The following is a 27,445-nucleotide window of genomic DNA, read 5'->3' as shown; positions in this document are numbered from 1 at the left end:
CAGGGAGTAAAATCCCTTAGTAAAAGAAGCACACCGTGTACACACAAACACTGACTAGGCATATGATATATAGAGGTTTAACACATCCAGTGTTACTAGTACAGTGACAGTGCATATTTTTAGCACAGATCACTGTATTAGTGTCACTGGTTCCCACAAAGTGTCAGTAAATGTCCGACTGTCCACCGCAATATCACAATACTGCTAGAAGTCGCTGATCACCACCATCACTAGTATTACAAAAGACAATAAAGAAAAAACATATTATATAGATTTTATATTCACACCATAGTTGTCAGATGCTACAACCTTTGCTTTCCGCAAACCCAACAATATTACGCTTAATGTGATTTTTTTTTTTTTTTTACCAAAAATATGTAGCAGAATACATGTTGGCCAAAAATTATGAACAAATTTGATTATTTTATACACACACTTGTATGCAAAAGTTTAGGAACCCCTGAGAATTTCCATGATTGTCATTTATAAATACTTGGGCATTTGGATTAGCAATTAAATTTTGATCTATAAAATAACTGAAGGACACAGTAATATTTCAGTAGTGAAATTAAGTTTATTGGATTAACAGAAAATGCGCAATATGCATCAAAATGAAATTAGACAGGTGCATACATTTTGTTGATTTAAATATACTCGGCTCCACCCCTGTGTCGCTGGATTTGATGCCAATGGCTCCCACTGCTATCAATCCATCCAATGAGGAGAAGAGTGACGAGCTGCTGGGCTCGTGCTTGTTGCTGGAACGATCGGGTTCAGATAAGAAAAGGGGAAGCTGCATAAGTTCACCTTAAGATAAGTTTGCCTATAAAGCATTGCATCAGCGATTTGCAGATTGCAGATGCTATGCAGGATTCCTGTAGACCCATCAGAGTATCTGCTTGCTCGTATCTCGTACACTCTGACAGGAAGAATCAATGAACTACCACAGTACTCACAGCGCAGTGGTAGTTCATTGAGAAATACAATCCAACAGCCACTAAAGCTGCCGGGACTTGGCGTTTTTAAATCACAGAGGACTGTGAATGAGTAGTGCGGCTTGGCGGAGCCCCGCACGGCCACGTTTTTAAAAAATATTGACAGCTAACAGAAGATCCCCAGATCTTTGGCGTCCTTTTTTTCCCACAAATAGAGCTCTCTTTTGGTGGTATTTGATTACCTCTGCGGTTTTTATGTTTTGCGCTATAAACAAAAATAGAGCGACAATTTTGAAAAAAATGCAATATTTTTTACTTTTTGCTATAATAAATATCCCTCAAATTATATATATATATATATATATATATATATATATATATATATATATATATATATATATATATATATATATATATATATATATATATATATATATATATATATACATACACACACACACATACATACACACACACATGCATACACACACACATGCATACATACATACATACACACATACACACCGATACGTATTCTTCTACCTATTTTTGGTAAAAAATAAAATCGCAATAAGCGTTTATCAGTTGTTTGCGGAAAATTTATAGCGTTTACAAAATAGGGGATAGTTTTATTGCATTTTTATTAATTTTTTTTTTTTTTTTTTTTTTTTACTACTAATGGCGGAGATCAGCGATTTTTTTCTTGACTGCGACATTATGGTGTACACTTTGGACAATTTTGACACATTTTTGGGACCATTGTCATTTTCACAGCAAAAAAATGCATTTAAAATGCATTGTTTACTGTGAAAATGACAATTGCAGTTTGGGCGTTAACCACTAGGGAGCGCTAAAGGGGTTATGTATGACCTAATATGTGTTTCTAACTGTAAGGGGGTGTGGCTGTAGGTGTGATGTCATCGATTGTGTATCCCTATAAAAGGGATCACACGATCGATGACGCCACAGTGAAGAACGGGGAAGCTGTGTTTACATACAGCTCTCCCTGTTCTTCAGCTCCGGGGACCGATCGTGGGACTACAGCGGCGATCGGGTCCACGGGTGCCAGACCGGGTCGCGCGCCCACGGCTGGGTACTAGCACAGGACGTACCTATACGTGCATGTGCCCAGCCGTGCCGACGTAAATGTACAGAAGGCGGCATTTAAGTGGTTAAAATGGTTCTAAAGGCTCAAGGGGTTTTAATCTAATGCATTCTATGCATTAAGGTAAAAAGCCTTCTGGGCACAGTTCCCCTCCAAGCCCCCCTTATATTTACCTGAGCCCCATCATGATCCAGCAATGTGCATTGAAGGAACGGCTCTCCTGGATCGCTCTCTCCTCATTCAGCCAGTGAGGCAATGAGGAGAGAGCAGGGGCAGGGCCGAGCCGTGCTCTGTGTGTGAATAGACACACAGAGAACATAGCAAAAGGCCTGCTACTGGGGGCAATTGGCATGAGAGAAGAGCCAATACATGTTTGTTATTTATTTATTTTTTTATAATTCTTTCCTTTGGAATCCCTGAATTACCGTATTTATCGGTGTATAACACGCACTTTTCTCCCCTTAAAATCAGGGGAAAATCGTGCGTGCGTGCGTGTTATACGCCGATCCCCGCCGACATAGACGGAGCTCAGCCGATTTTACCACTGTTTGAGCGCTGCCGACATAGACGGAGCTCAGCCGATCGCACTGTGTACTCGGCTAGGCTCGGCTCCGCCCGCAGTCACGCCCTGTCCCGCCGAGAGAAGCCGAATACACAGGAAATCCGGCTCTGTATAGCTCGGCTGAGGCGCTAAATTTAAAAATACATAATGCTGCAATTTTGGGAAAGGTGCAGATGGACACTTAAAAGGCTGGATGGACTCTGTGCAAGGGTGCAGATGGATGCTGGACAAGACAGCAGAGGAACACTGATAAGGCTGCATTGATGGGCATTTAAAATGTAATTTTTTTTCCCTTAAACTTCCCTTCTAAGCTTGGTGTGCGTGTTATTTATGTTATCATATTTAGGATGTCACTGGAATAAACAATTCCCCATTAAAGTGTATTAAAAAGGAAATATTGTATGTTTGCAAAGAGGGAAAGATAAGAACCTCTGCCAAGTTTTTATTGCCATTTGTGTCCTTCCTACCCTATTAGTCCTGGCGCCAGTCACTGAAACATACGGTTATCCTACACCGCAGACTTGTCACGAGAGCAAGAAGTGGAAAATAAAAAGAAGATCTACACTGCAGGACACGGATAGTAAAAAATAACTTGACAGGTTTATAATCAGAAGTGTCCATATTTAGTCCAAATCTAACACACCTGGTAAAGACGTCGGGTAGAGTATTGGGATACGTAATTGGCACTTTCTCCTCTGACGGTAACTTGTTTTCCACATTGAAAGTGTAGTCATCAACCACCAAGGACATCAACAGAGGGAGAAATTTAGTTATCACCTCTGGCTCCTGTAGAAAAATAAATTGGATGCTTTTATATACACTGCATTTTTTCTCCTAATTAAATGATGTGCAATAAATTTACATATGAACAAATATGCCAAGTCTATATTGGTTTATAGTTTATGAAAGGAAGTGGGGGGAGCCTAAAGGTTTGATGTTGGCCTTTACAGTGCTTTGTAACACCGGGACACTATAAATGACAGCAATCAGTGAGCCAAGAATGCTCTGGAAAATCTGCATGGTCATTCAGAAGGAAATCTGATACATCCTGTGCTCCCTTAAATCTATCAGAAATGTGGCTCCAAATCTTGTGTAAGCTTTTAATGACCTTTTTCCTCTCTCCATGGGACAGATCAATTAACCACTCAAGAACAAGCATTGCACCCTGGGGGGACAGAGATCACAAGATGGGGGTTTAAACTGTCATCCTAACCAAACTTTTTTTTTCTTTCCATTTTTAAGGCATTACTGCTATATGTATCTCTCTTAACCACTTAAGGACCGGACCAATATGCTGCTAAATGACCCAAGGGGTTTTTACAATTCGGCACTGCGTCGCTTTAACAGACAATTTCGCGGTCGTGCGACGTGGCTCCCAAACAAAATTTGCGTCCTTTTCTTCCCACAAATAGAGCTTTCTTTTGGTGGTATTTGATTGCCTCTGCGATTTTAAATTTTTTGCACTATATACAAAAATAGAGCGACATTTTTGAAAAAAAAAAACAATATTTTTTACTTTTTGTTATAAGAAAAATCAAATAAACAAAATTTTAGTCAAACATTGAGGCCAAAATTTATTCAGCCACATGTCTTTAGTGGGAAAAAAAAAAAAAAAAAAATTAGCTACCTAGCGGGCAACAGTGACACTAATACAGCGATCAGAAAAATGATCGCTTAGTGACACTGGCAATAGGGAGTGAAAGGGTTAACTAGGGCGGTGATCAAGGGGTTAAAACTTTATTAGGGGGGGGGGGAGGAGGCTACCCTGAACCTAACACTAACTGCCTGTCACACTGACACTAAATGCAGTGATCAGTACATATATGATCACTGCATTCAGTGACACTGTGACAGGGGGTGGGGGGGTGATCGGGGGGGTTAATGTGCCTATGTGTAGTGTGTGTCAGTGTAGTGTTGGTGCGACTTACTGTGTGATGTATTCTGTCCTCAGCGGCGGTTGAAAATACCGCCGAGGAGGAGAGAATACATCACTTCCCCCTTCCTGTGTTTACACAGGAGGAGGAAGTGACACACGGGGGAGTACTCTCATTGGCTGTGAGCGATTCGGAGGGGGCGGACAAAAACGAACAGCCGCCCCCTCTTCCCGGATCGCTCCTGAAGCCACGGGAACCGCCGCATGTACCGGGGGGGGGTCCCGATCAGACCCCCCACCCACGTCTAGGCAGGCACGTACAGGTACGTTGATGTGCCTGTCCGTGCCATTCTGCCGACGTAAATGTACATGCGGCGGTCCGGAAGTGGTTAAATACCTCCACTTTTGTGAGAACAGAAACCCCCCCAAAATAACAATTCCCTCTGTATATTCTATGTACCATGCAAGGATTTTAACAAACTTTGTGACAAATTCTGTTTTTACCCTGAAGAAATCGTTTTTTGCTAGACCATGTCCTCCTATTTTTGAAGAGGAGCAACTAAAACATTTTAATCAGCCAATGCACTTTGAGCGTCCTAATTGCTGTGTAGCCCCAGAAGATTTTACCCCCCTTCCTGATCAGAGTACTTTTTACAATTTGGCACTGCGTCACTTTAACTGACAATTTCGCGGTCGTGCGATGCTGTACCGAAACTAAATTTGCTTCCCTTTTCTCCCCACAAATAGAGCTTTATTTTGGTGGTATTTGATCACCTCTGCGGTTTTTACTTTTTGCGCTATAAACAAAAAAAGAGCGACAATTAAAAAAAAAAAAATTAATTACTTTTTGCTATAACAAATATCACCAAAAATTTGTTTTTTAAAAACAATTCTTTATCAGTTTAGGGCAATATAGAATTCTTCTACATTTTTTTTGTTAATAAAAAAAAAACAAAAAAAAAAAAAAACACAATAAACATATATTGATTGGTTTGTGCAGAAATTATAGCTTCTACAAACTTTGGGAAAAATGTATGGCATTTTTATTATTTATTTTTTACTAGTAATGGCGGTGATTTTTAGCAGTACCGCAACATTGTGACGGACACTTGACACAATTTTCGGACCATTGACATTTATGCAGCGATCAGTGCTATAAATATACTGTGTAAATGTCACTGGTAAGGAAGGGGTTAACATTAGGGGGCAATCAAGGGGTTAAATGGTGTGTTCTAACTGTATGGGGATAGGACTGACTGGGGGAGGAGACCTATCGTTGTTCCTACTTAGTAGGAACAAATCATAGGTCTTCTCTCCCCTGACAGAACAGCCTCGTGCTGGCTCTCGTGCATGCAGCACGATCGTGCATGCCGGCCAAGCGCATCTGGGTCCCCCTCCGTGCGGTGGCACGTGCGCGCCCACTGGTAGTTCTTAAAAGGCGAAGCCATACCCATACGGGGGTTTCGCCCAGCCGTGCCATTCGGCTGCAGCATATCTGCGTAAGCAGGTCCGCAAGCAGTTATGGTTTAAAGGAGAAGTATAGCCAAAGCTATTTTGGCTATACTTCTGCTGGGGATCACAGGAGTGCAGTTCGTTCTGCACCCCTGTGACCCGTTTTCAACCGACAGGGGGCTAAAGCTCAGCTGGTCCAGGTCCTGTATATCTCTCGAACGGGACGCAGATTGCAAAATAAAAACCCTAACCCTTCACTTATTCTAGCTAAAATGGAAAAAAAAAAAAAGTGATGCCTATAAGCTCTATAACCCTAATGGCTCGTACACATGTTAGTCGCATATCGAAAATGGAGAAGTTACTAAAGTTACGACAAAATAAAAAAATCAGATGTGATGTCACGTGTTGTAGTGTATTTGTATTGTATTTTCGGATCACAACTGTGCCGATTAAAATGAAAATCGTACGATCTGGTATCATACGAGAAATTTTTTCGCGTTTGTCCAATCGGATGAACTGTCATGATCGGCTCTCGAAAGCTCTGTACTAGCGATCCGATTATCGTTCAAATTTCCAGGATCGCGTTTACAGGCCATTGGTGAGTATCTCACCAAAAATGATACTTTTGCTGCAGAGGAGGTTTAAAACCCGAGTTGTATTTTGGAGTGGAGTTCTAAAACCTCCAGGTTGCCATATTGCATTGACTTTGATAGAAAATTAGAGCGCTGCAACTTCAAAAGATAATTTTAATAATATTAAATTAGAAAATGGCTTGTGTAGCAAAGCATATGCTATACATCTTTTCTGATTTGCTTTTTTTTTTTTTTAAAGTGGCGTTACCTTTTAAAAACATTTCTCCTCATTTCCTGTCCATATGGCAATCCTAAAGATTTATAGAGAGCAGGAAAAAAAAAACGGAAGTTCTAACCCTTCCCCAGTAATGGCAGAGATCCCCACATGATGCAAAGAATAGCCAAGCTATTTTTATTATACATCAAGTTTTCTGTATGTAAAAAGCAGCAAGGAACCTGCAGGGTGCGTGTTTGTGATTTCCTCTCCAATATTACAATCAGGGTTCCCAAACAATCATTACAAGTACTTAGAAATTAGGTTGTGATCCCTGCATGAGTCTTACAGTTTATTATTCAATTCTGGGTGTACATGTTATATTTTCATGTGGGTAAATGTAGTTAAAACCTACCAGTTTGGGCTCTTTAAACACTTGACTATCTATCATATCCCAAGCTCCGTGTCCCAGAGACAACATCCTCAGAAGCAGCAGCAGCTCAGGGCTATCCTAAATGAAGAAAAGAAAAAACACAAAACGTTCCATAACAAGTTATATCCATAAAAGGTTTCATTTTTTAAAACCGAAAGATTTTCTCTGAAATCTCCCTTTACAGGGACAGCACTGGCTGAGCATACAGAAATGCTGTAAAGTTAGAAGGCTTTAAAAAAAAAAAAAAAAAAAAAAAAAATAATATATTTATATACACATACATTATATATATATATATATATATATATATATATATATATATATATATATATATATATATATATATATATATATATATATATATATATATATATATATATATATATATATATATATATATATATATATATACACACACATTATATATATATATATATATATATATATATATATATATACACATATATATATATATATATACACATATACATACACACACACACACACACACACACATACATACATACATATACACACACACACACACATATTTTAAATTGTTAATTTTGATCAATTTACAAAATGCAAAGTGAGCAAATAGAAGAAAAATCTAAATCAAATCAATATTTGGTGTGACTACCCTTTAGCTTCAAACCAGCATCAGATCTTAGACTTGTATACTTGCAAAATCAGGGATTTTGTTGGATTAGAGTCAGGTGTACAATTTACCAAGTAGATGCTAATGATCATCAATTTCATATATAGGTTCATACACAGTCATTAACTGAAAAAGAAACAGCTGTGTAAGAAGCTTAAAACTAGGTGAGGAACAGGCAAACTCTGCAACCAAGGTGAAGTTGTGGAAGAGTTTCATGTCACAGATCGTACACTGAGCACAGCAATAAGGCAAAGGGTAGTTATACTGCATCAGCAAGGTTTTTCCCAGACAAAGATTTCAAAGCAGACTGGGGTTTCAACATGTATTGTTCAAGCTCTTTTGAAAAAGCACAAATAAACTGGCAACGCCGAAGACCATAGATGCAGTGGTCTGCCAAGGAAACGTAATGCAGCAGACATGCTTTCTTCCCTTTGACACTGGAAAATGTCCGGCAGTGCCATCAGCACAGAACTGGCTCTCCAGTTCTTTGGTGAACAAACTCCTTCTTGCTACAGCCAAATATTTCAACTCATTTTTGACTCATCAGTCCAGAGCACCTGCTGAAATTTTTTTGCACACCAGTTCCTATGTTTTTGTACATAGTTGGGTCACTTAGCCTTGTCAAAGTTATGGCCTTTTGGCCACAATTCTTACATGTAGACCACTTCTGGCCAGACTTGAATGGACAGAAGATGGATGTACCTGGGTCCCACTTCCAGTGCCGATGGCACTGCTGGACATATTCCAATGTCAAAGGGAATAAAGCAAGACATGTCTGCTGCATTAAGTTTCCTTGGCAGACCACTGCGTCTATGGGCATCAGCGTTGCCCGTTTCTGTGTGCTTCTTCAAAAGAGTGGGACCCAGGTACATCCATCTTCTGTCCATTAAAGTCTGGCCAGAAGTGGTCTACATGGAAGAATTGTGGCCAAAAAGCCATACCTTCGACAAGGCTAAGTGACTCAACTATGTACAAAAACATAGGAACTGGTGTGCAAAACAAAATGTCAGCAGCTGATCTGGACTGACAAGTCAAAATTTTTAATATTTGGCTGTAGTAGGAAGCAGCTTGTTCACTAAAGGGCTGGAGAGCAGTAGAATAATGGGTGCCTGTAGGAACAGTGACACATGGTGGAGGTTCCATCCAAGTCCACAGCTGCATTTCTGCAAATGGAGTTGGAGATTTGGTCAATGGGGTCCTTGATGATGAGAAATACACGCAGATATTTATCCATCATGCCATACCACCAGGGAGGCGTGTGATTGGCGCCAAATTTATTCTACAGCAGGACAACAACCCCAAACATACAGCCAATATGGAGTAAAGAACTACCTTCATCATAAGTAAGAACAAGGAAACGAGGAGTCCTGGAAGTGATGGTTTGGTCCCTATAGAGCCCCAATCTCTAAATTATCAAGTCTGTCTGGGATTACATGAAGAAACAGAAGGATTTGAGGCAGCCTAAATCCATACAAGATCTGCGATTTGTTCTCCAAGATGCTTGAAACTACCTACCTCCCATGTGCCTTCAAAAACAGTGTACCTGGAAGAATTGATGCAGTTTTGAAGGCAAAGGGTGGTCACACCAAATATTGATTCGATTTCTGTTCCATTTTGTTTATTTTTTTAAATTAAGTATTAGCTCTTCTATTTCGGACAGCATTCTTTCACACCTGCCTAAAATGTTTGCACAGTACTCTATAGATTTCTGTGAGATTTAGAAAATACGTGTTGTAAAAAAAAAAAAAAAAAAAAAAAAATATATATATATATATCTTATATATTTTTTAGGTTACTAAAATGTCTTTAGGTTATTTTTTGACCTTTAAAAATATTCAATGAACACATTTTAAAGAAATACATCTTTGCAAGAAGTTATCAAGTCCACATGCTAAAATCTATACTTGATCCTTGTAGTCAGTCCTTAGGGGGAGATTTACTAAAACTGGAGCACTCAGAATCTGGTGTAGCTGTGCATGGTAGCCAATCAGCTTGTTCAATAAAACCTGGAAGCCGACTGGTTTCTATGCAGAGCTGCACCAAGTTTTACATGCTCCATCTTTAGTACCCCCCCCCCCCCCCCCCCTTAAAGTCTCTCTCATAGCCTTTGAAAAGTGACAATATTTGCAGAGACTGAAAGTCTTTCTACATGGAGCCTCAACCCTGCTAAACTCTGCTCCCTTTACTCTTCTTTCACCCTCAAGAAGCTCATTCCAGATCTGTGTTTTGTCTCAAGTCAACTAGACAATTTTCAGCCTAATCTGATATTTTAGTTGGTGTGTAGAAAGCAATGGGAGGAGAAAACCTAGGGCTACCCCAGAAGTGCCCTCGGTACCGAGATAGTCCAACTCTTTTTCTTTCGCCAGGAGCACTTCTGGGGTAGCCCTAGGATTGTTCCTTCTATACAATATGGATGATGGTACCCACCTCTATTTAAGAATACTCTAATTGAGGTACAATCTTCAAAAATTAGAAAGCAATAGCGATAAAGCGTGAAAAGAAATGGTGAATAGTTTTACAGATAATTTCACATTTTGGGTTTATTTACTAAAACTGGAGAGTGCAAAATCTGGTGCAGGTCTGCATAGAAACCAATTAGCTTCCAGGATTTTTTTGGTCATAGCTAAATTGAACAAGCTGAAGTTAGAAGCCGATTGGCTACCATGCACAGCTGCACCAGATTTTGCACTCTCAAGTTTTAGTAAATCAACGCCATTGTTTAGTACAGTTGCTTTGTGGGGTTCTCTGGTACTCACCCTTGGGAGGGACTCTTGGCTAATTAGTTCCTGAAGGTTTCGAATGGTGCTAAGAGCTAAAGTGTTGATTGCAAAAGGGTCACAAAGGATCATGGAAAGGTCCCTGTAATGCACAGAGCAGAGTTAGTTTCCCTGACAGGCGCCCATAAAAGACTTTAGGGAATATTTCACTGGAATCCTGTGTGTAATGTGGTGGGACAGTGTAGAAGGTAGAGAAACAAACATGATGCAACTGCATACTTTTTTTTCCCCAATCGGTTTCCCAGCCCACTCCTTAGCAACCAGCTCAAAGCGATAAATTACTGCATGAAAAAATGCGGCAATTACCGCTCAAATCGAACAAACACTGCATCAGTTCTAAAAAGCCAAATTCTTAGTGAATTGCATTTTCAAAACCACACATTCTATTAGCCGTTATATGAAGCAGAGTTATTTGAAGTTGAAGTTCGGCTTTAAGCACTTCTTACCCCCTGACATGCCACGCCACATTTGGCATGTCATTTTTTGGAGGGAGAGCAGGTACCTAGTTTGGACAAGTACCTACTCCCACTTCTGCTTGGGCCACCTAGGCAACTCGAGCAGAAGTTCTCCTCTCCCCCTTCCTCCCTGCAATCTTCGGAGACACATCACAGGTCCCAGAACATTGCCCAGTCATTGAGGAGGCGCAGCATGACACGCGCATGTGCAGTGCGCATCTGGCTGTGAAGCCTCAAGCTGTCATAGCCAGGTGCCCACACATGTGATGCCGGCCACAAAGAGGGACGAGAGAGAGAGCCGGGGGTTCGAGCGGCCGCATCGCTGGACCGTGGGACAGGTGAGTATGTTTATTAAAAGACGGCAGATACACTTTTTTGTAGCCGCTGACTTTTAATACCGTATTTTCCAGCGTATAAGACGACCCCCTAATTTTCCAGGAACATTTTTGGTTTTGGGATATACTCACTGTATAAGACTACCCCCTTCTTACTAGTCTTTCTGGAAGCTGAGGGGTAGCCAGAACCGCTAACAGAAACAGGCTTTTTCAAATCTCACTGTGCCATTACATTACATTCCTCACTGTGCCATTACATGCCCCTCTCTGTGCCATCATTTGCCCCCTCTCTGTGCCCGAGCTTGCCCCCTCTCTGTGCCCGAGCTTGCCCCCTCTCTGTGCCCGAGCTTGCCCCCTCTCTGTGCCATCACTCACTTTTTTTTCAGGCGGTGCGGTGCGGTGACAGTCTCCGTGCTGCGCGCGTCAATGATTTAAAAGACGCGCCTTCTCCTCAGACTGTCCTGTGTTAGGCGGAACACAACATTTCCCAGCAGCGCCTCTGTTCTGTGTTCCGCCTATCACGGTCGTCTTCTCATCTCGACCGAGGATGAGAAGGCATCTGTGATAGGAGGAACACAGAACAGAGGCGCTGCTGGGAAGATTTGTGTTCCACCTATCATAGAACACGCTGAGAAGAAGGAGCGTCTTTTAAATCACTGACGCTCGCAGCAGCCGGAGACTGTCACCGCACCGCCTATTCACAAAAAAGTGAGTGATGGCAGAGACCGTACCCAGCGTATAAGACGACCCCCGACTTTGGATGCATTTTTTTGCATCCAGAAAGTCGTCTTATACGCCGGAAAATACGGTAAAAACAAAAATGTGTGGAACTCCACTTTAACCCTTAGCAACTTGGCCCCTTTGCCCAAAGCATGACATGACTTGCTGGCCAAATTAGGGAATGTGTGCAGGACCAGTTCTTGCGCCAAAAGATACCCACAGAGTTAGTTAGTGACACCTCAGTACTTTGTTATTGCTTGTGCCGTCTTGTTTTATACATCAGCCTATTATCTGTATGACCTGTGCTTTGCCTATGTTGCAACTCTGCCTGAATGCCTCCTGCTCTTGAATCATATTGCAGCTTAAAACAGTGCATCATTTGTCAGACGCCTAAAAGGGGCACAGATGCTACACACTATTGTACTTAAATAAACATCAGGCTGGTATTCTCTCAATGTTATCGGTTCATGAGAATTCTACTTTAAACACCATAATTCTCTTACCCCAGCACCTGTTCTTGTCCTTTCTTCACTCCATCCAAGAATCCCTGCAGTTCTCGCGCTCTCTTTGCATCCACAAACTTCTCCCGGATACAGGCGTCCAAGCACCAAGTAAACTAGAAACAAATTAAATGACATCAATTCCACTGACCTCTAATCATTTGCACCTGAAGTACAATAATACAGCTAATAACATGACACAACTAGTTAAAAAATGGGCCCAGGATTGGTATGTTTTTGTTGCAAAGTGACATCCCAACCCGAGTGGGAAAGGCAGCCATCCAACACACGAGAAAATGGCAGATGCTGGAGGTTCTTCAGATGGTGCATCTCTGAAAAGGGCAATGACTGGAAGTAGGAGTGTTGGGGCAGAGATTAGAAATCATCTTTTTCAGACTGCTACAGTGACAGAGTCACGTTAATGTATACCATGACTCTAAAGGCAAGTAGACTGTAGTTGCTCCAGATCTTGGTAAATGAGGTAAAGCTTCACTTTGCAAAGAATAGCCAGTTACATGCAAAAAAAACAAACAGCATTTTTGCTTGCACATGATTAGATGATGGAAGTGAGCAGAGCTTCTGTGCTCATTAAAGCGGAGTTCAGGCCACAATTTCACTTTTTATATATAAATACCCCTGTAATACACAAGCTTAATGTATTCTAGTAAAGTTAGTCTGTAAACTAAGGTCCGTTTTGTTAGGTTGTTACAGGATTTGGACACTTTATAAAATAGAAATTGACTGGGGCCATCTTAAGTGTGGGCATCATGAAGCCAGACTGTATGACTTCCTGGATTTCAGCCTTGCAGATCTCAGTTTCAGCACCTGTACTGTCCAAGTCACATGATTCTTCGAAAGTTACACCCACTACATTCCCAGGAGTCTGTGCGGTGTAGGTTAGGAAGCTTAAGCACCTAGGTGCAGGAAGAGGGAAGATTAACTATTCTGCCTAGCAACAACACTTTGAAGGCATCTAAAAAAAAAAAAAAAAACATTTCTTAAAGGACTAATGACATTTTTTTTTTTTAAAACTACTGATGTAATGTTATATTTATGGGTGGAACTCCACTTTAACTAAGCTCTGGAGCAATTGCACGTGCAAAGTGCACAGTCTATTTGCCTTTAGTACAGGGATCTTCAAACTACGGCCCTTTAGCTGTTGCGGGAACTACATGTCCCTTGAGGCATTGAAAAACTCTGACATTCACAGACATGACTAGGCATGATGGGAATTGTAGTTCCTGAACAACTGGAGGGCCAAAGTTTGAGGACCCCTGCTTTAGTAAATCGACGGCATAATGTTATCAATGTGTGTTAAGCTGGCCATACACCGATAAAAATCTTTCATTCAGCCTGTGTATAGTTAGGAATTACTTACAGCAAGTCCATAAAGGCAGCCATACTCATTGAATATGTAGGCTCCACATTACATATGCAGGCTGTGCTTCCCGTTTAGTAGCGCTACAATATACTTGCGCTGTACTACTTAAGCCTCGTACACACGATCGGATTTTCTGACCATTTGTATGCTCCATCGTACAATTGTTGTTGGATTTTCCAACAACAAATGTTTTATAGCATGCTTTAAAATTGTCCGACAACAAATGTGTCTTGTCGGATTATTCGATCGTGTGTAGACAAGTCTGTTGGAAAAATAAAATCCAAAGAACAAAACACGCATGTTCAGAACAAATGTCAACCATAGCACAACATTAGCAGAAGTTGCCCAAAGGGTGGCGCTAAAGAGCTGAAAAAACACGTAGTTTCATGTACGTGGGATGAAAAAGTTCAGCCGTCTGTATGCAGAACAAGTTCACGGGCAACGCCCTTCGGACAAAATTCCACGGATTTGTCCGATGGAAATCCGATCGTGTGTACGAGGCTTTACCTTAGTCAAGTCTTACACAGCAGTCCATAATGAGGCTGCTATTAACTCTTATATGAGACTATCTAGGCTGTGTGTATGACAATACTGAACAGACATACACACAAACCCTACCTGGATAACTCATCAGCTTGCCTACTGGTTTCTATTGCTTCTTAAATCAGTAGCACAGAACGTGCCCACCCATCATCAGACCTTACCTTGTGACAGGGATCTACAGAACAGATCTCACTGACATCCAGGTCATGTAAGGACATGAGAAGTTCTGCCCGCAGCGTACAATAATGCACATTCCGTGTCCTCAAGAAGAGAGTGCGTAGGAACTGCAGGACCATATCATACAGCTTCACATTCTTCCCAATCATTTGTGTCAGTTTATTCACCACCTAGAGCATTAAAAAAAAACAGGAAAACCAACAATTGTAGTTGTCTAATCTGTCAGATAATGATCCTAAAAAGATATGGGCCCGGATTCACAGACATCGGCGCATATTTATGCCGCCGTAGCGTATCTTTTGTACGCTACGCTGACGCAGCACAGAGAGGCAAGCACCGAATTCACAAAGCACTTGCACTCAAATCTGCGCTGGGTTTCTAAGGCGTAAGCCGGCGTAGGTGGAAGTGGGCGTGAGACATGCAAATGAGGTGTGACCCCATGCAAATGATGGGCCGAGTGCCAGACAGATACATATAACGAACGGCGCATGCGCCGTCCCGTGGCCGCAACCCAGTGCGCATGCTCAGAATCACGTCGAAACAACTGCCTAAGATAAGTCGAATCACTGCCTACGGCGTGAACGTAACCTACGCCCAGCCATATTCACGTCCAACGTAAACTACGTAAAATACGACGGCTTATGTTCCCTGGTCCATACCTTTGCATGGGTTGCGCCTCATATATGGGGAATAACTTTACGCCAGACGTACGCAAACCGAGTATATTATGCGCCGGGCACAAGTACGTTCGTGAATCGCCGTATTTCCCTCAATTGCATATTTGAATCGAAAATCAATGGGAGCGCCACATGCGTCCAGCGTAAATATGCGCCTATGATACGCCGGCGTAGGCAAGTTACGTTGGTCGGATGAAGCCTATTTTTAGGCATATCTTGGTTTCTGGTTCGGCGCATAGATACGACGGCGCACATTTGTACTTACGACGGCGTATCTGGAGATACGTCGGCGTAAGTGCTTTGTGAATCCGGGCCATGAAGTTCAAGGTTCCCACCATATGTAGCAGCAGATTACCTCTCCCTGTCTCCTTGTTTTTGGAGACAGACTGAAGAAGTTGTGTAGGACAGAGAGCTCACTACTGAGCAGGATAGTCTCCTTCTCCAAGATGTACTGCTTGAGCAAAGGCGAGACCTCATCTCCAAACAGAGCTTGGTTGTCCTGCCAGATCTGGCGCTTCACCTCCACTGCGCATGCTTTGTATAGCTCTTTGTCTGCCATCACCAGCTTTAGTTTCTTTTCTGGGACCTTTTGGATGTAAAACAGCAACAATATCAGGCAAGTGCCACTGGAAAAACTCACTATATGTGTAAACTTCAGACATTAAATATGAACAAAGCATAGCCCTCTATAAGCGTGTACTTGTCTCAATTAAGAGCACCAAGTGTCATTTCTATCTGATGCTTTATTCCTCTGCTATCAGCAGGAGTCACGTCTGACATGTTTTCCTCTGACACCAAGAGAAAAATGGTGACATGGAAGGGACCTCCAGCTGATTAACAGCCTCAGCTCTGTTCCTGTGTGCTGTATGAAGGAGGAGGGGGGGGGGGGGGGGTCTCTTCCCTCCAATCAGCTTTTAGAGCTCTCCTTACTGAGCTCTGCATAGTGTCATTTCAGCTCGCTCCTCCATTTTTTAAGAGTTCTCAGACAAGCTTTATAAATTCAGCACTTTGAACAGATGTAGAGAAGACTTCAGATAGACATTTACAATGCATGTAGGAGGATTTGTTGGGTATCCCCTGAGGCCAGTCACTTCACTGGTTATATGTAAGGGTTCAGAAACCACTTTAAGACAGTGGGGCGGCTTTACTAAAGGCGAATAGACAGAGGTTAGTAAATGAGGGAAAGGTTCTCTTTGCAAAGGGCACCCAATCACATGCAAAAAACACACACAGCATTTTTGCTTGCACATGATTGGATGATAGAAGTCAGCAGAGCTTTTGCTTATTTACTAAGCTCTGGAGCAACTGCACTTGTAGAGGGCAACTGCTTTTTGCCTATAGTAAATCAACCCCACTGTCCTCTTGTCACCTTTCTCTGCTATTCAGTGTCACATGTGCACTTCCTTGCTATCCGTGTTCACCGGACTGCCCTACTTTGTTACCTGCTGTCAGCAGACTACAGTATAAAGGAAAAAAAACTGATCTTCGAAAGTGGAAAAATGCCTAGCATTTGATCTGTGAACTAGATTGATTCGTATTGGATCGTACAAAGTAAACTCACCTTGGGTAGGTGTTTCATTACACACATCACGACAGGCTGGATTGATGGCATCTTAACCAAAGCAAAACATTTTTCCAACAACTCTTCCAATTTACTGTACCTAAAATGCAAAAGCATAACCACGATAAAGGTGATCCCCAGTTTACCTGCACATATAGACAACCCCCCCACTGATAATCAGAAGATCACAGAGCCACGTGATACAGCACACAAGGTTTTGTGCTGTACTTCACTGTAACCAAGCTCATGCCTTTTGCTGCATGTTGGTGGCAGGAAGCTTAAAGGGGTTGTAAAGGTTTGTTTTTTATTTTCTAAATAGGTTCCTTTAAGCTAGTGCATTGTTGGTTCACTTACCTTTTCCTTCCATTTCCCTTGTAAATGTTTTTTTTCTTTGTCTGAATTTCTCACTTCCCGTTTCTGCTCAGTAAGCTGTTCTGGCTGACTAACCCCCAGCCAGAACGGCTCGGATGATGGGGGCAAGCTTACTGAGGAGAAACAAGAAGTGAGGAATTCAGGCAAAGAAAAAAAACATTTAGAAGGGAAATGGAAGGAAAAGGTAAGTGAACCAACAATACACTAGCTTAAAGAAACCAATTTAGAAAATAAAAAACGAACCTTTACAACCCCTTTAAAGTGTAAAAGCCTCATACACACGGTTCGATTGTTGGAAGGGGATTGTCTGTTGACAGACTGTTGTCCTAAATTCTTATGTCGCGTACACACCATCACTTTATGTGATGGAAAAAACCGACATTTTCTGTGAAGTAAAAAACAACGTTTTTGAAACTTAAATTTTCAAAAACGACATTGCCTACACACCATCGTTTTTTCACAATGCTCTAGCAAAGAAGGTTACGTTCACCACGTTTTTCCATTGAAGCTCGCTTCATAACTAGCTTCTGGGCATGCGCGGGTTTAAAAACGTTGTTTTAAACGTCGTTTTTTGCTACACACGGTCAATTTCTGTGAAACAAAAAATGACGTTTTAAAAAACGACACATAAAATTGAAGCATGCTCCAATTTTTTTTTGTCGTTTTTCACAAGACATAAAACAACGTTTTCCCCCACACACGGTCATTTAAATTTACGTTTTTAAAAACGTCGTTTTCTTTCATTACATAAAGTGATGGTGTGTACGCAGCATTACTGTTTGTACGCTGCTTTAGACAAGTGTTTTCCAATTTTCAACCAACAAATTTTGTACGACGGGGTAGTAAATTTTCGTCAGACAACGGCTCCACGTCTGATTTTTGTACGGTCAGCACATAAATCCGTCACACAAAAGTCGAAAGTACAAACACGCATGCTCGCAATCAATGCTCACCAAACACGAAATTAGAAGAGGCCCAAAGGGTGGCGCTCAAGAGCTGAAATTCCTCATAGTACGTCAGTACATTCGTGTTTGTGGAACGACAATTGTGTAATGTTAGTATGCAAGACAAGATCCTGGCATACGCCTTTTGGACAAAAATTTGATGCGCAGTTGGCCAACAATCGTACCGTGTGTAGGAAAAAAATAAAAATGTAAAAGGTGAACTAACAGCATACACCTTCCCACCCTGGTCCCCGCTGTATTTACCTCTGAGGATGCCGAGGTGTCAGCGCCTCAGCAGCCTGTCCAAGGATCTGAAATCTCCCTCTTCTCCCTGCAGTACTTCCAGGAGGGACCAGATCCATTTTGATTGGTCAGCGCCATTGCAGTGCATTGCTCTGGTCCATCCTAGAAACGCTGCACAGAGAAGAGGAGGAGGAGCAGGGATTTCAAATCTCCAGACTGCAGGAATGGCTATGTGGGCACTAAAAGATCGGGTGGAGACAAGTAGAGGGGGGCTGGGGGTTAACCCTTTAAGCACATCAGCATCTATTCATGTGAAAGATGACAACACAAGGTTTGTAATGTGTAGTTCCTGTAACTACTCTCAGCTTTACCTAGCATCACAAATATATACTGTATTCTAAGTAATGTGAAAGCTTAAGACCTGCAGTTCACAGTACTCTCCCCAACAATGCTCTCATCATTGTTTCTCTCCGGAAGGACTACATCATCCAGGGTAGGCATCTACTTCCTGGACTGAGATGCCGCCTCATCTACAGTGTACAGACTGGCGGATAGGAGACTGAGAAGATGCTTTCTCTTGCCTACAGCAAACTGATGGGGAAATGTCACTCACATTTTTGGGTAGAATGTACTCATGCATACTTATAAAGTTACTGAGTGGCTGACTATACTACTAAAAAACTCAGTTGCCTGTGTGTGTTAGGTAGCTAATGAAAATCTGCAGCAATGCTTTCTATCACCTGTCCAGCCCAGATGGCAATTGTAGTTATATATATAAAAAAAATTAAACACAAATCCCACCGATCCTCAGCTTTTCCTTCAGACGCAATGACTGACACCCTCTCCAATAACTTCTCTCTCAGCTCATCAAAGACCGTCTGGTGAAACTCTTGCCGGGGGATACCATGAAGATCCAGGAATGGCAGTGCCGACTGCAGTGATGGAAGGAGGACCCCATTTTCAGTCTGAAATGAAAACACATATCAGTATATTCTTGCAGTGTTTTATACATGGAATGGTCTGCCCTGACATCATGACAAAGCATACATTAGAGCACAACCTACAACAAGATCCACAAATGCATGGGACATCAGCCAGCTGACGAGGTGATTCTATCAAGTGCTCACAGCAGCAGTGGAGGGGTACAGTGAGATGTAGAGGGCCACACACTGGTGACTGGCAGCAGCAAAAAGGGGGAAACAGGGAAAAGCGATATGAGACAGTAGAGGGGTGCAGTCAGCTGATGGGGGAATAGAGGGGCAGTCAGGTGACAGTGGAAAACATGGGAGCGGAGAAGAGTCAGGTGAATAGAGGCAGCAGGGGGAGGGGACAGTCAAGTGACAGTAAAAGAGGTATATCAGTTGGCAGAAAGGAGGGTCAATCCGGGGACAGGGGGCATCAGTCATGCGACAGGGGGGCATCGGGGAGGCATCAGTCATGCGACAGGGGGGCATCGGGGAGGCATCAGTCATGCGACAGGGTGGGGGGGGGGGGGATTAGGAGGAATCAGAGATGCCTATGAGGAGGGTTCGGTCAGGTGACAGGGGGGGGGGATTAGAAGAGATCAGTCATGTGACGGGGGTGGATTAGGAGGGATCAGTGAGGTGTCAGAGGTGTCTATGAGGAGGGTTTGGTCGGGTGACAAGGGGGGGGGGGGGATGGGGAGATTAGGAGGGATCAGTGAGGAGTCTATGAGGAGGGCTCGGTCAGGTGACAGGGGGGGATTAGAAGAGATCAGTCATGTGACGGGGGTGGATTAGGAGGGATCAGTGAGGTGTCCTCGGTCAGGTGACGGGGGGGGGGGGGGTTGTGAGGTGTCTATGAGGACGGTTCGGTCAGGTGACGGGGGGGGGGGATTAGGAGGGATCAGTCATGTGACGGGGGGGGGGATTAGGAGGGATCAGTGAGGTGTCCTCGGTCAGGTGACGGGGGGGGGGTTGTGAGGTGTCTATGAGGACGGTTCGGTCAGGTGACGGGGGGGGGGGATTAGGAGGGATCAGTCATGTGACGGGGGGGTGGATTAGGAGGGATGAGTGAGCTGTCTATGAGGAGGGCTCGGTCAGGTGACAGGGGGGGGGGGATTAGAAGAGATCAGTCATGTGACGGGGGGGTGGATTAGGAGGGATGAGTGAGCTGTCTATGAGGAGGGCTCGGTCAGGTGACAGGGGGGGGGGGATTAGAAGAGATCAGTCATGTGACGGGGGGGGTGGATTAGGAGGGATGAGTGAGCTGTCTATGAGGAGGGCTCGGTCAGGTGACAGGAGGGGGGGGGATTAGAAGAGATCAGTCATGTGACGAGGGGGGGGGGATTAGAAGAGATCAGTCATGTGACGGGGGGGGGGGTGGATTAGGAGGGATCAGTGAGGTGTCTATGAGGAGGGCTCGGTCAGGTGACAGGGGGTACCTGGAACTGCTCTATGGCTTTCAGTGGCTCGGTACAGTTGGTCAGAGTCTCCTTCAAATCCTCCCCGTTTGCGATGCCGATCTCCTGCAGACCGTAGTACAACCCCCCCGCATTCCCTCTCTTTCTCCCCCGGATCGCGGTAGAAGCCCCGGCCACGGCTCCGGCCCCTGGTCCGCTCTGCTCGGGCATTTTCGTACTTCCAGCTCGGCTCATCTGTATCCCGTCACTTCCGCCCTCAGAGCTGTTCTCTACTTCCCTTTCCTGTGAAGGGGTTTGTCGGAAGTTATCCTGTTACCATAACAACACAAGACGAATCCTCACAGAGCGACACCTACAGGGGGAGCCGAGGAACTAGAGGCGCTATTGCTGAGCTTGGAAAATGCTGTTATACCGACAGAAATTATACCGACCACTCACTCCTGATGTAAGGGGGCTCACTGAAAATTCTAAATATTCTTCCAAAGCATTAGAAATGCTATGGTGCTTCGTTTTTGATAGACAAACTACATATAAACAGTTGTGCCCATAAGTTTACACACCCTGGCAGAATTTATGATTTTTTGGCCATTTTTCAGAGAATATGACTGATAACACAAAAACTTTTCTTTCATTCATGGTTAGTGTTTGGCTGAAGCCATTTATTATCAAACTGTGTTTACTCTTTTTAAATCATAATGATAACAGAAACTACCCAAATGACCCTGATCAAAAGTTTACATACCCTGGTGATTTTGGCCTGATAACATGCACACAAGTTCACACAAAGGGGTTTAAATGGCTATTAACCACTTGAGATCCGCGCTATAGACGAAATACGTCCGCAAGGGGGTTTCAAGTGCCAAGTGGCCGTTTAAAAACGGCCTTTATGTGCATTACCCGCGCGCGCCACTGGGTGGCGCGCGGCGGGTAAAAACTGTCCCGACGCATGTCCGGCGATGTCCGCCGGGTACACGCGATCGTCGGTGACACGGTAGGTGACAGCAGGAACGTGGAGCTCTGTGTGTAAACACAGAGCTCCACGTGCTGTGAGAGGAGAGGAGACCGATCTGTGTCCCTTGTACATAGAGACACAGCATCGGTCCCCTCCCCCAGTCACCCCCCTCCCCCCACACAGTTATAACACACCCAGGCTACACAGTTAACCCCTTCCTCACCCCCTAGTGTTAACCCCTTCACTGCCAGTCACATTTATACAGTAATTAGTGCATTTTTATATCACTGATCGCCGTATAAATGTGAATGGCGCCAAATTTGTGTCAAAAGTGTCCGATACGTCCGCCGCAATATCCCAGTCCCAATAAAAATCGCAGATCGCCGCCATTACTAGTAAAAAAAAAAATAATAAAAAAAATCATAATTCTGTTCCCCATTTTGTAGGCGCTATAACTTTTGCGCAAACCAGTCGCTTATTGTGATTTTTTTTTTTTTTTTACAAAAATACGTCGAAAAATACGTATCGGCCTTAACTGAGAAAAAAAATAGTTTTTTAAAAAAAAATTGGGATATTTATTATAGCAACAAGTAAAAAAAATATATATATTTTTTAAATTGTTGCTCTTTTTTTCTTTATAGCGCAAAAAATAAAAACCGCAGAGGTGATCAAATACCACCAAAAGAAAGCTCTATTTGTGGGGAAAAAAGGACGCCAATTTTGTTTGGGAGCCACGTCGCACGACCGCGCAATTGTCAGTTAAAGCGACGCAGTGCCGGACGCTGAGATTTCGCCTGGGAACGAAGGGGGTTTATGTGCCCAGTAAGCAAGTGGTTAAGGCCCCCTTTCCCACTTATGTGACTTCAAAGTCATGCGATTTTACAGCGATTTTGACACGATTCGCGGCCGCGATTTTAACAAGACAGTCATACGACTGTGAATCCGACTTTGCCCCACGACTTGAAGTACGACTTCAATGAGCATTGACGCCGACTTTGAACCCCCCCATCGGTCTGGCATGGATTTTTAAGGGGAACCCCCCCAGGACCAAAAAAAACAGCCCCCCCCAAAATCCATACCAGACCCTTATCCAGCCCGGCCAGTCAGGAAAGGGGGTGAGGACGAGCGCGCCGTACCAGGCCACATGCCCTCAACAGAGGGGATGGATGCTTTGGGGCTGCGCCCCCACCCCAATGCACCTTGCCCCCATGTTGATGAGGACAAGGGCCCCTTCCCGACAACCCTGGCTGTTGGTTGTCAGGGTTGTTTAATAAGCCTAAAGGGGGCTCCCAGATTCCGATACTCACTCCCCCCCCCCCCCCCCCACGGGGTCTGCGGGCTTGTCAAGAAAAGGAAAAAAAACTACACAGGTTTTTAAAGTAATTTATTAGGCAGCTCCGGGGTCTTCTTTTGACTTCAGGGGTCTCTCCCGACTCTACGCTGCCTTCTGCCGGGCTCCTCTATCTTCTTGCAGCTCTGCGCAACCATTTATATAGGCGTGGGGGGTCACCAGGTGATGTCACCCGGTGACCCCGCCCCATAGGACGTCACCGTCCTGTTATAAAACTTCATGAAAAGATTTGTCAAAATTGGTTACTATGCATGGCTGCCTCAGATTCTGTCTGCTTCCGTTTCCAGTTTGATTGTGTTTTTAGCCATCCTAGGTTGAGGCGACAACAGGCCACATTATTCTTCAGTTGCAAATCAGCTGTGTGTGTACTGAAAATAAAAAAAACCTTGTGATCAGGATGATGTACAATTGTGAAAAATGATATAAAACCAGTTTAGAAGCTCATCCGTTTAAAATGTACTTAAAATTATAATAAATCCTCAGTTTTTATCACTCAGTTCTTTAACCACTTACCCCCCCTTCCTGCCCAGGCCAATTTTCAGCGCTGTCACACTTTGAATGACAATTGCGCGGTCATGCTATAACTGTACCCAAATGAAATTGTTATATATTTTTCTTCCACACAAATAGATCTTTCTTTTGGTGGTATTTGTGCTGATGAGGCTGCACTGATAGGCGGCACTGATAAGTGGCACTGCTTAGCTTCTGTTTACAAGTGTTGTGCTGGAGGAAGCGTAAATCGATGTACAAAAGAAGTTGTCCCTGAAAAGTTCTACTAAAGTCAAGTGGGCATCCCATAATACCATTTTCCCCATCCAAGTTTAACCCCCTAATAAAAACATAAAACAAAGCACTGTTCCTTGCCTCAAGTGTGTTGTGAAGATGCGGTGTGCCTGGCTCTGCAGACTGGGGGATCCCTTTCTATATGCGGCTCCTTAGGGGGTGCGCTACACGCGCATGTTTAAATAAAGAGTTACAAAAATACAAATATTAATACAATTAAGCCTTTTTCTTGACATACTAACTTGAGTAGTAATGGCCATCATAAAGGGTTGGGCTATAAATCTCTATTAGGCCGGGTACTCACGACCAAACATGTATGGTGAAAGCGGTCCGTCGGACCGTTTTCACCATACATGTCTGCCAGAGGGCTTCTGTACGATGGTTGTACACACCATCGTACAGAAGTCCGCGCGTAAACAATACGCGGGGCGTGTCCGCGGTGTCGCCGCGTCGATGACGCGGTGTCGCCGCGACAATGACGCAGCGACGTGGGCGGCCCGCCTTTAAAATGCTTCCACGCATGCGTCGGAGTCATTCGACGCATGCGAGGGACGGCGGGCGCCTGGACATGTACGGTAGGTCTGTACTGACGACCGTACATGTCCGAGCGGGCAGGATTCCAGCGGACTGTTTTAAAACAAGTCCAGGAATATTTGTCCGCTGGGAAAAGGCCCGGCGGGCAAATGTTTGCTGGAATTCGGCCCGCTCGCGCCCACACACGACCAAACATGTCTGCTGAAACTGGCCTGCGGACCAGTTTCAGCAGACATGTTTGGTCGTGAGTACGGGGCCTTAGTGATGTACAGAACTGTTCGCCGGCGAATAATTTGCGGCGATTTTCGCTTGTTCGCGTTTGCCGCCGCGGGCAAGCAAACTTTGACCTTCTACCTCACAGTCAGCAGACACATTCCAGCCAATCAGCAGCATGCCCTTCCTCCCTGACCCTCCCACCTCCTGGACAGCATCCAGTTTAGAATCATTCAGAACCTGCAGTCTTAGTGAGAGGAGGGATAGTGTAGCTGCTGCTGTTTGAATAGGGAAATCTATAGCTAGGCTAGTGTTTTAGTGTCCACTCCAGTCCTGAAAGACTTATCTGATCTCTGCTGTAAGGACAGCACCCCAAAAAGCCCTTTTTAGGGCTAGTATATCGGTCTGCTTTTTTTTTTCTCTGTAATCTAATTGCAGTTGCCTGCTAGGCAGCGTGTGTGTGTCAGATCACAGCGTACACTGTGCCCAGTGCCGCACCCACCACTCATCTATCTTGGCGGCAAAGTAGATAACATAAAAAAAAAGTTGACTGCAATAGAATAGTAGTCAGTTGCCTGGCTGCCAGCGTGTGTCAGGCTCATAGCGTATACTGTACCCACTTGCCCAGTGCCACCACTCATATATCTGGTGGCATAGTAGATAAAAAAAAACACACAATTTTGACTGCAATAGAATAGCAGTTAGTTGTCTGCAGGCATGTGTCAGGCCTACAGCGTCTACTCTGCCAACTTCTGCCAGTGCACAGTGCCACTCATATCTGGTGTCACAGTAGCTTGCACGCATAGTACAACTAAACGAAAAAAAAAATGACTGGCAGAGGCAGGCCACCCCGCAGGGGTGGATGTGGTGCTGTGATTCCCTTTGGCCCTAGAATAATGCCCAGTGTTCAGAGGCCACGTACCCTGAACTCGAAAAGTTCTGAGGACATAGTTGACTGGCTAACACAGGACATCCAATCTTCTACAGCTTCCGCTCGAAACCTTGATGCACCATCCTCCTCCCACTCAGCTTCGGGCACCTCTCAAGTTACCACTCGCCCGCCTGCCGCCACCACCACCAACACTAGCATCACAGCTGCTTCACTTGATCTGTCAGAGGAGTTATTTACACATGAGTTGGAAGAAATTAGTGATGCGCAACCATTATTGCCAGAGGTTGTAGATAAAAGGGATATGACTCAGTCAGGCAGCATTACACACATGGACGTATGGTGTGATGATGTACCCGCTGCTGCTTCCTTTGCTGAGTTGTCAGATACAAGTGAAGCGGTTGATGATGACGATGTGTCCGGGGATGTCACGTGGGTGCCCGCTCGAAGAGAAGAGGGGGAAAGTTCAGATGGGGAGACAGAGAGGAGGAGGAGACGCGTTGGAAGCAGGGGGAGGTCGTCGCAAGGAGCTAGTGGCACACTCAGACAGCATGTATCGGCACCCGGGGTCAGCCAGACAGCACGCCAATCAACGCATGCTGTTGCCATTACCAGAATGCCGTCATTGCAAAGCTCAGCAGTGTGTCATTTTTTTTGTGTGTCTGCCTCTGATAACAGTGATGCCATTTGCAACCTGTGCCAAAAGAAACTGAGTCGTGGGAAATCCAACACCCACCTAGGTACAACACAAACGCCTATGGGATCAACACATGATGACGAGTACAAGCAGCACACAAGCTCAAAGCCACCATCCTCCTCCTGGTGCAGCATTTTTAGTCACGTCAACCACTGTTGTCCTCCTTGCCTCCTCTCAACCATCCGCCACTGCTTCTCTCACCTTGAGTAGTTCCTGCTCATCTGCCCACAGTCAGGTGTCTGTCAAGGACATGTTTGAGCATAAGAAGCCAATGTCACAGAGTCACCCCCTTGCCCGGCGTCTGACAGCTGGCTTGTCGGAACTCTTAGCCCGCCAGCTTTTTACCATACAAGCTGGTGGAGTCTGAGGCCTTCAAAAAATTTGTAGCTATTGGGACACCGCAGTGGAAGGTACCCGGCCGAAATTTCTTTTCACAAAAGGCAATCCCCAACCTGTACTCTATTGTGCAAAAGGAAGTCATGGCATCCCTGGCACACAGTGTTGGGGCAAGGGTCCATCTGACCAAAAACAATTGCTGTACGCCGCTAAAATGTTCGGGTTTGGATTGACGAAAAGGTGGTAACCCTAGCCCCCGGGCAATAGAAGATTATGGGGCCCCCGGGCTTACAGATGGCCACCATGCCAGGAGGCAGTACAGAGGCGGGGCAGCTAAAATCTCGGGATTATCACATCAAAAGCATGTCGGTTTCTGACATATCAGGGACAGATGTAAAAAAAAAACACAGATTTTTACATACTGTCCCTGGTTTTACTGAACCTGGCAACCCTGATGGGGCCCCCTAGTGGCATGGGGCCCTCGGGCAGTGCCCGAGAGCCTCAATGGTCAGTCCGCCCCTGGTGTCACACCGTCTTGGGGTTGACTTGCCTGAAAGCAGAGTCACACCGGACCAGCACTCCTGTCCACCCTGAACGCACAGGTGGATCAGTGGCTGACTCCGCACCAACTGGAGATCGGCAAAGTGGTGTGTGACAACGGAAGCAATTTGTTGGCGGCATTGAATTTGGGCAAGTTGACACATGTCCCGTGCATGGCACATGTGATGAATCTGATTGTACAACGCTTTGTGCATAAGTACCCAGACTTAAAGGACGTCCTCAAGCAGGCCAGGAAGGTGTGTGGCCATTTCAGGCGT

The 27,445-nt window shown here is 44.3% G+C and overlaps 1 protein-coding gene across 1 annotated transcript in view; it reads right to left on the bottom strand.

Moving 5' to 3' along the window:
• Positions 1 to 21,134, bottom strand: part of NELFB (negative elongation factor complex member B) — a 33,307-nt gene extending 12,173 nt beyond the window's left edge. The window contains exons 1-9 of the mRNA XM_040324186.1: positions 20,894 to 21,134; positions 19,291 to 19,454; positions 16,931 to 17,030; positions 15,725 to 15,955; positions 14,677 to 14,862; positions 12,595 to 12,707; positions 10,561 to 10,663; positions 7,129 to 7,224; positions 3,246 to 3,388 (exon numbers count right to left, since the gene is read on the bottom strand). Coding sequence (XP_040180120.1) covers positions 3,246 to 3,388; positions 7,129 to 7,224; positions 10,561 to 10,663; positions 12,595 to 12,707; positions 14,677 to 14,862; positions 15,725 to 15,955; positions 16,931 to 17,030; positions 19,291 to 19,454; positions 20,894 to 21,106 — 1,349 coding nt within the window. The 5' untranslated portion in view covers positions 21,107 to 21,134. The remainder of the gene's footprint in view (positions 1 to 3,245; positions 3,389 to 7,128; positions 7,225 to 10,560; positions 10,664 to 12,594; positions 12,708 to 14,676; positions 14,863 to 15,724; positions 15,956 to 16,930; positions 17,031 to 19,290; positions 19,455 to 20,893) is intronic.
• Positions 21,135 to 27,445: the final 6,311 nt, after the last annotated feature.

This window comes from Rana temporaria, chromosome 9, assembly GCF_905171775.1.
Source record: "Rana temporaria chromosome 9, aRanTem1.1, whole genome shotgun sequence".
Classification (NCBI taxonomy): Eukaryota; Metazoa; Chordata; class Amphibia; order Anura; family Ranidae; genus Rana; species Rana temporaria.
This window is presented reverse-complemented; position numbering and strand designations above follow the sequence as displayed.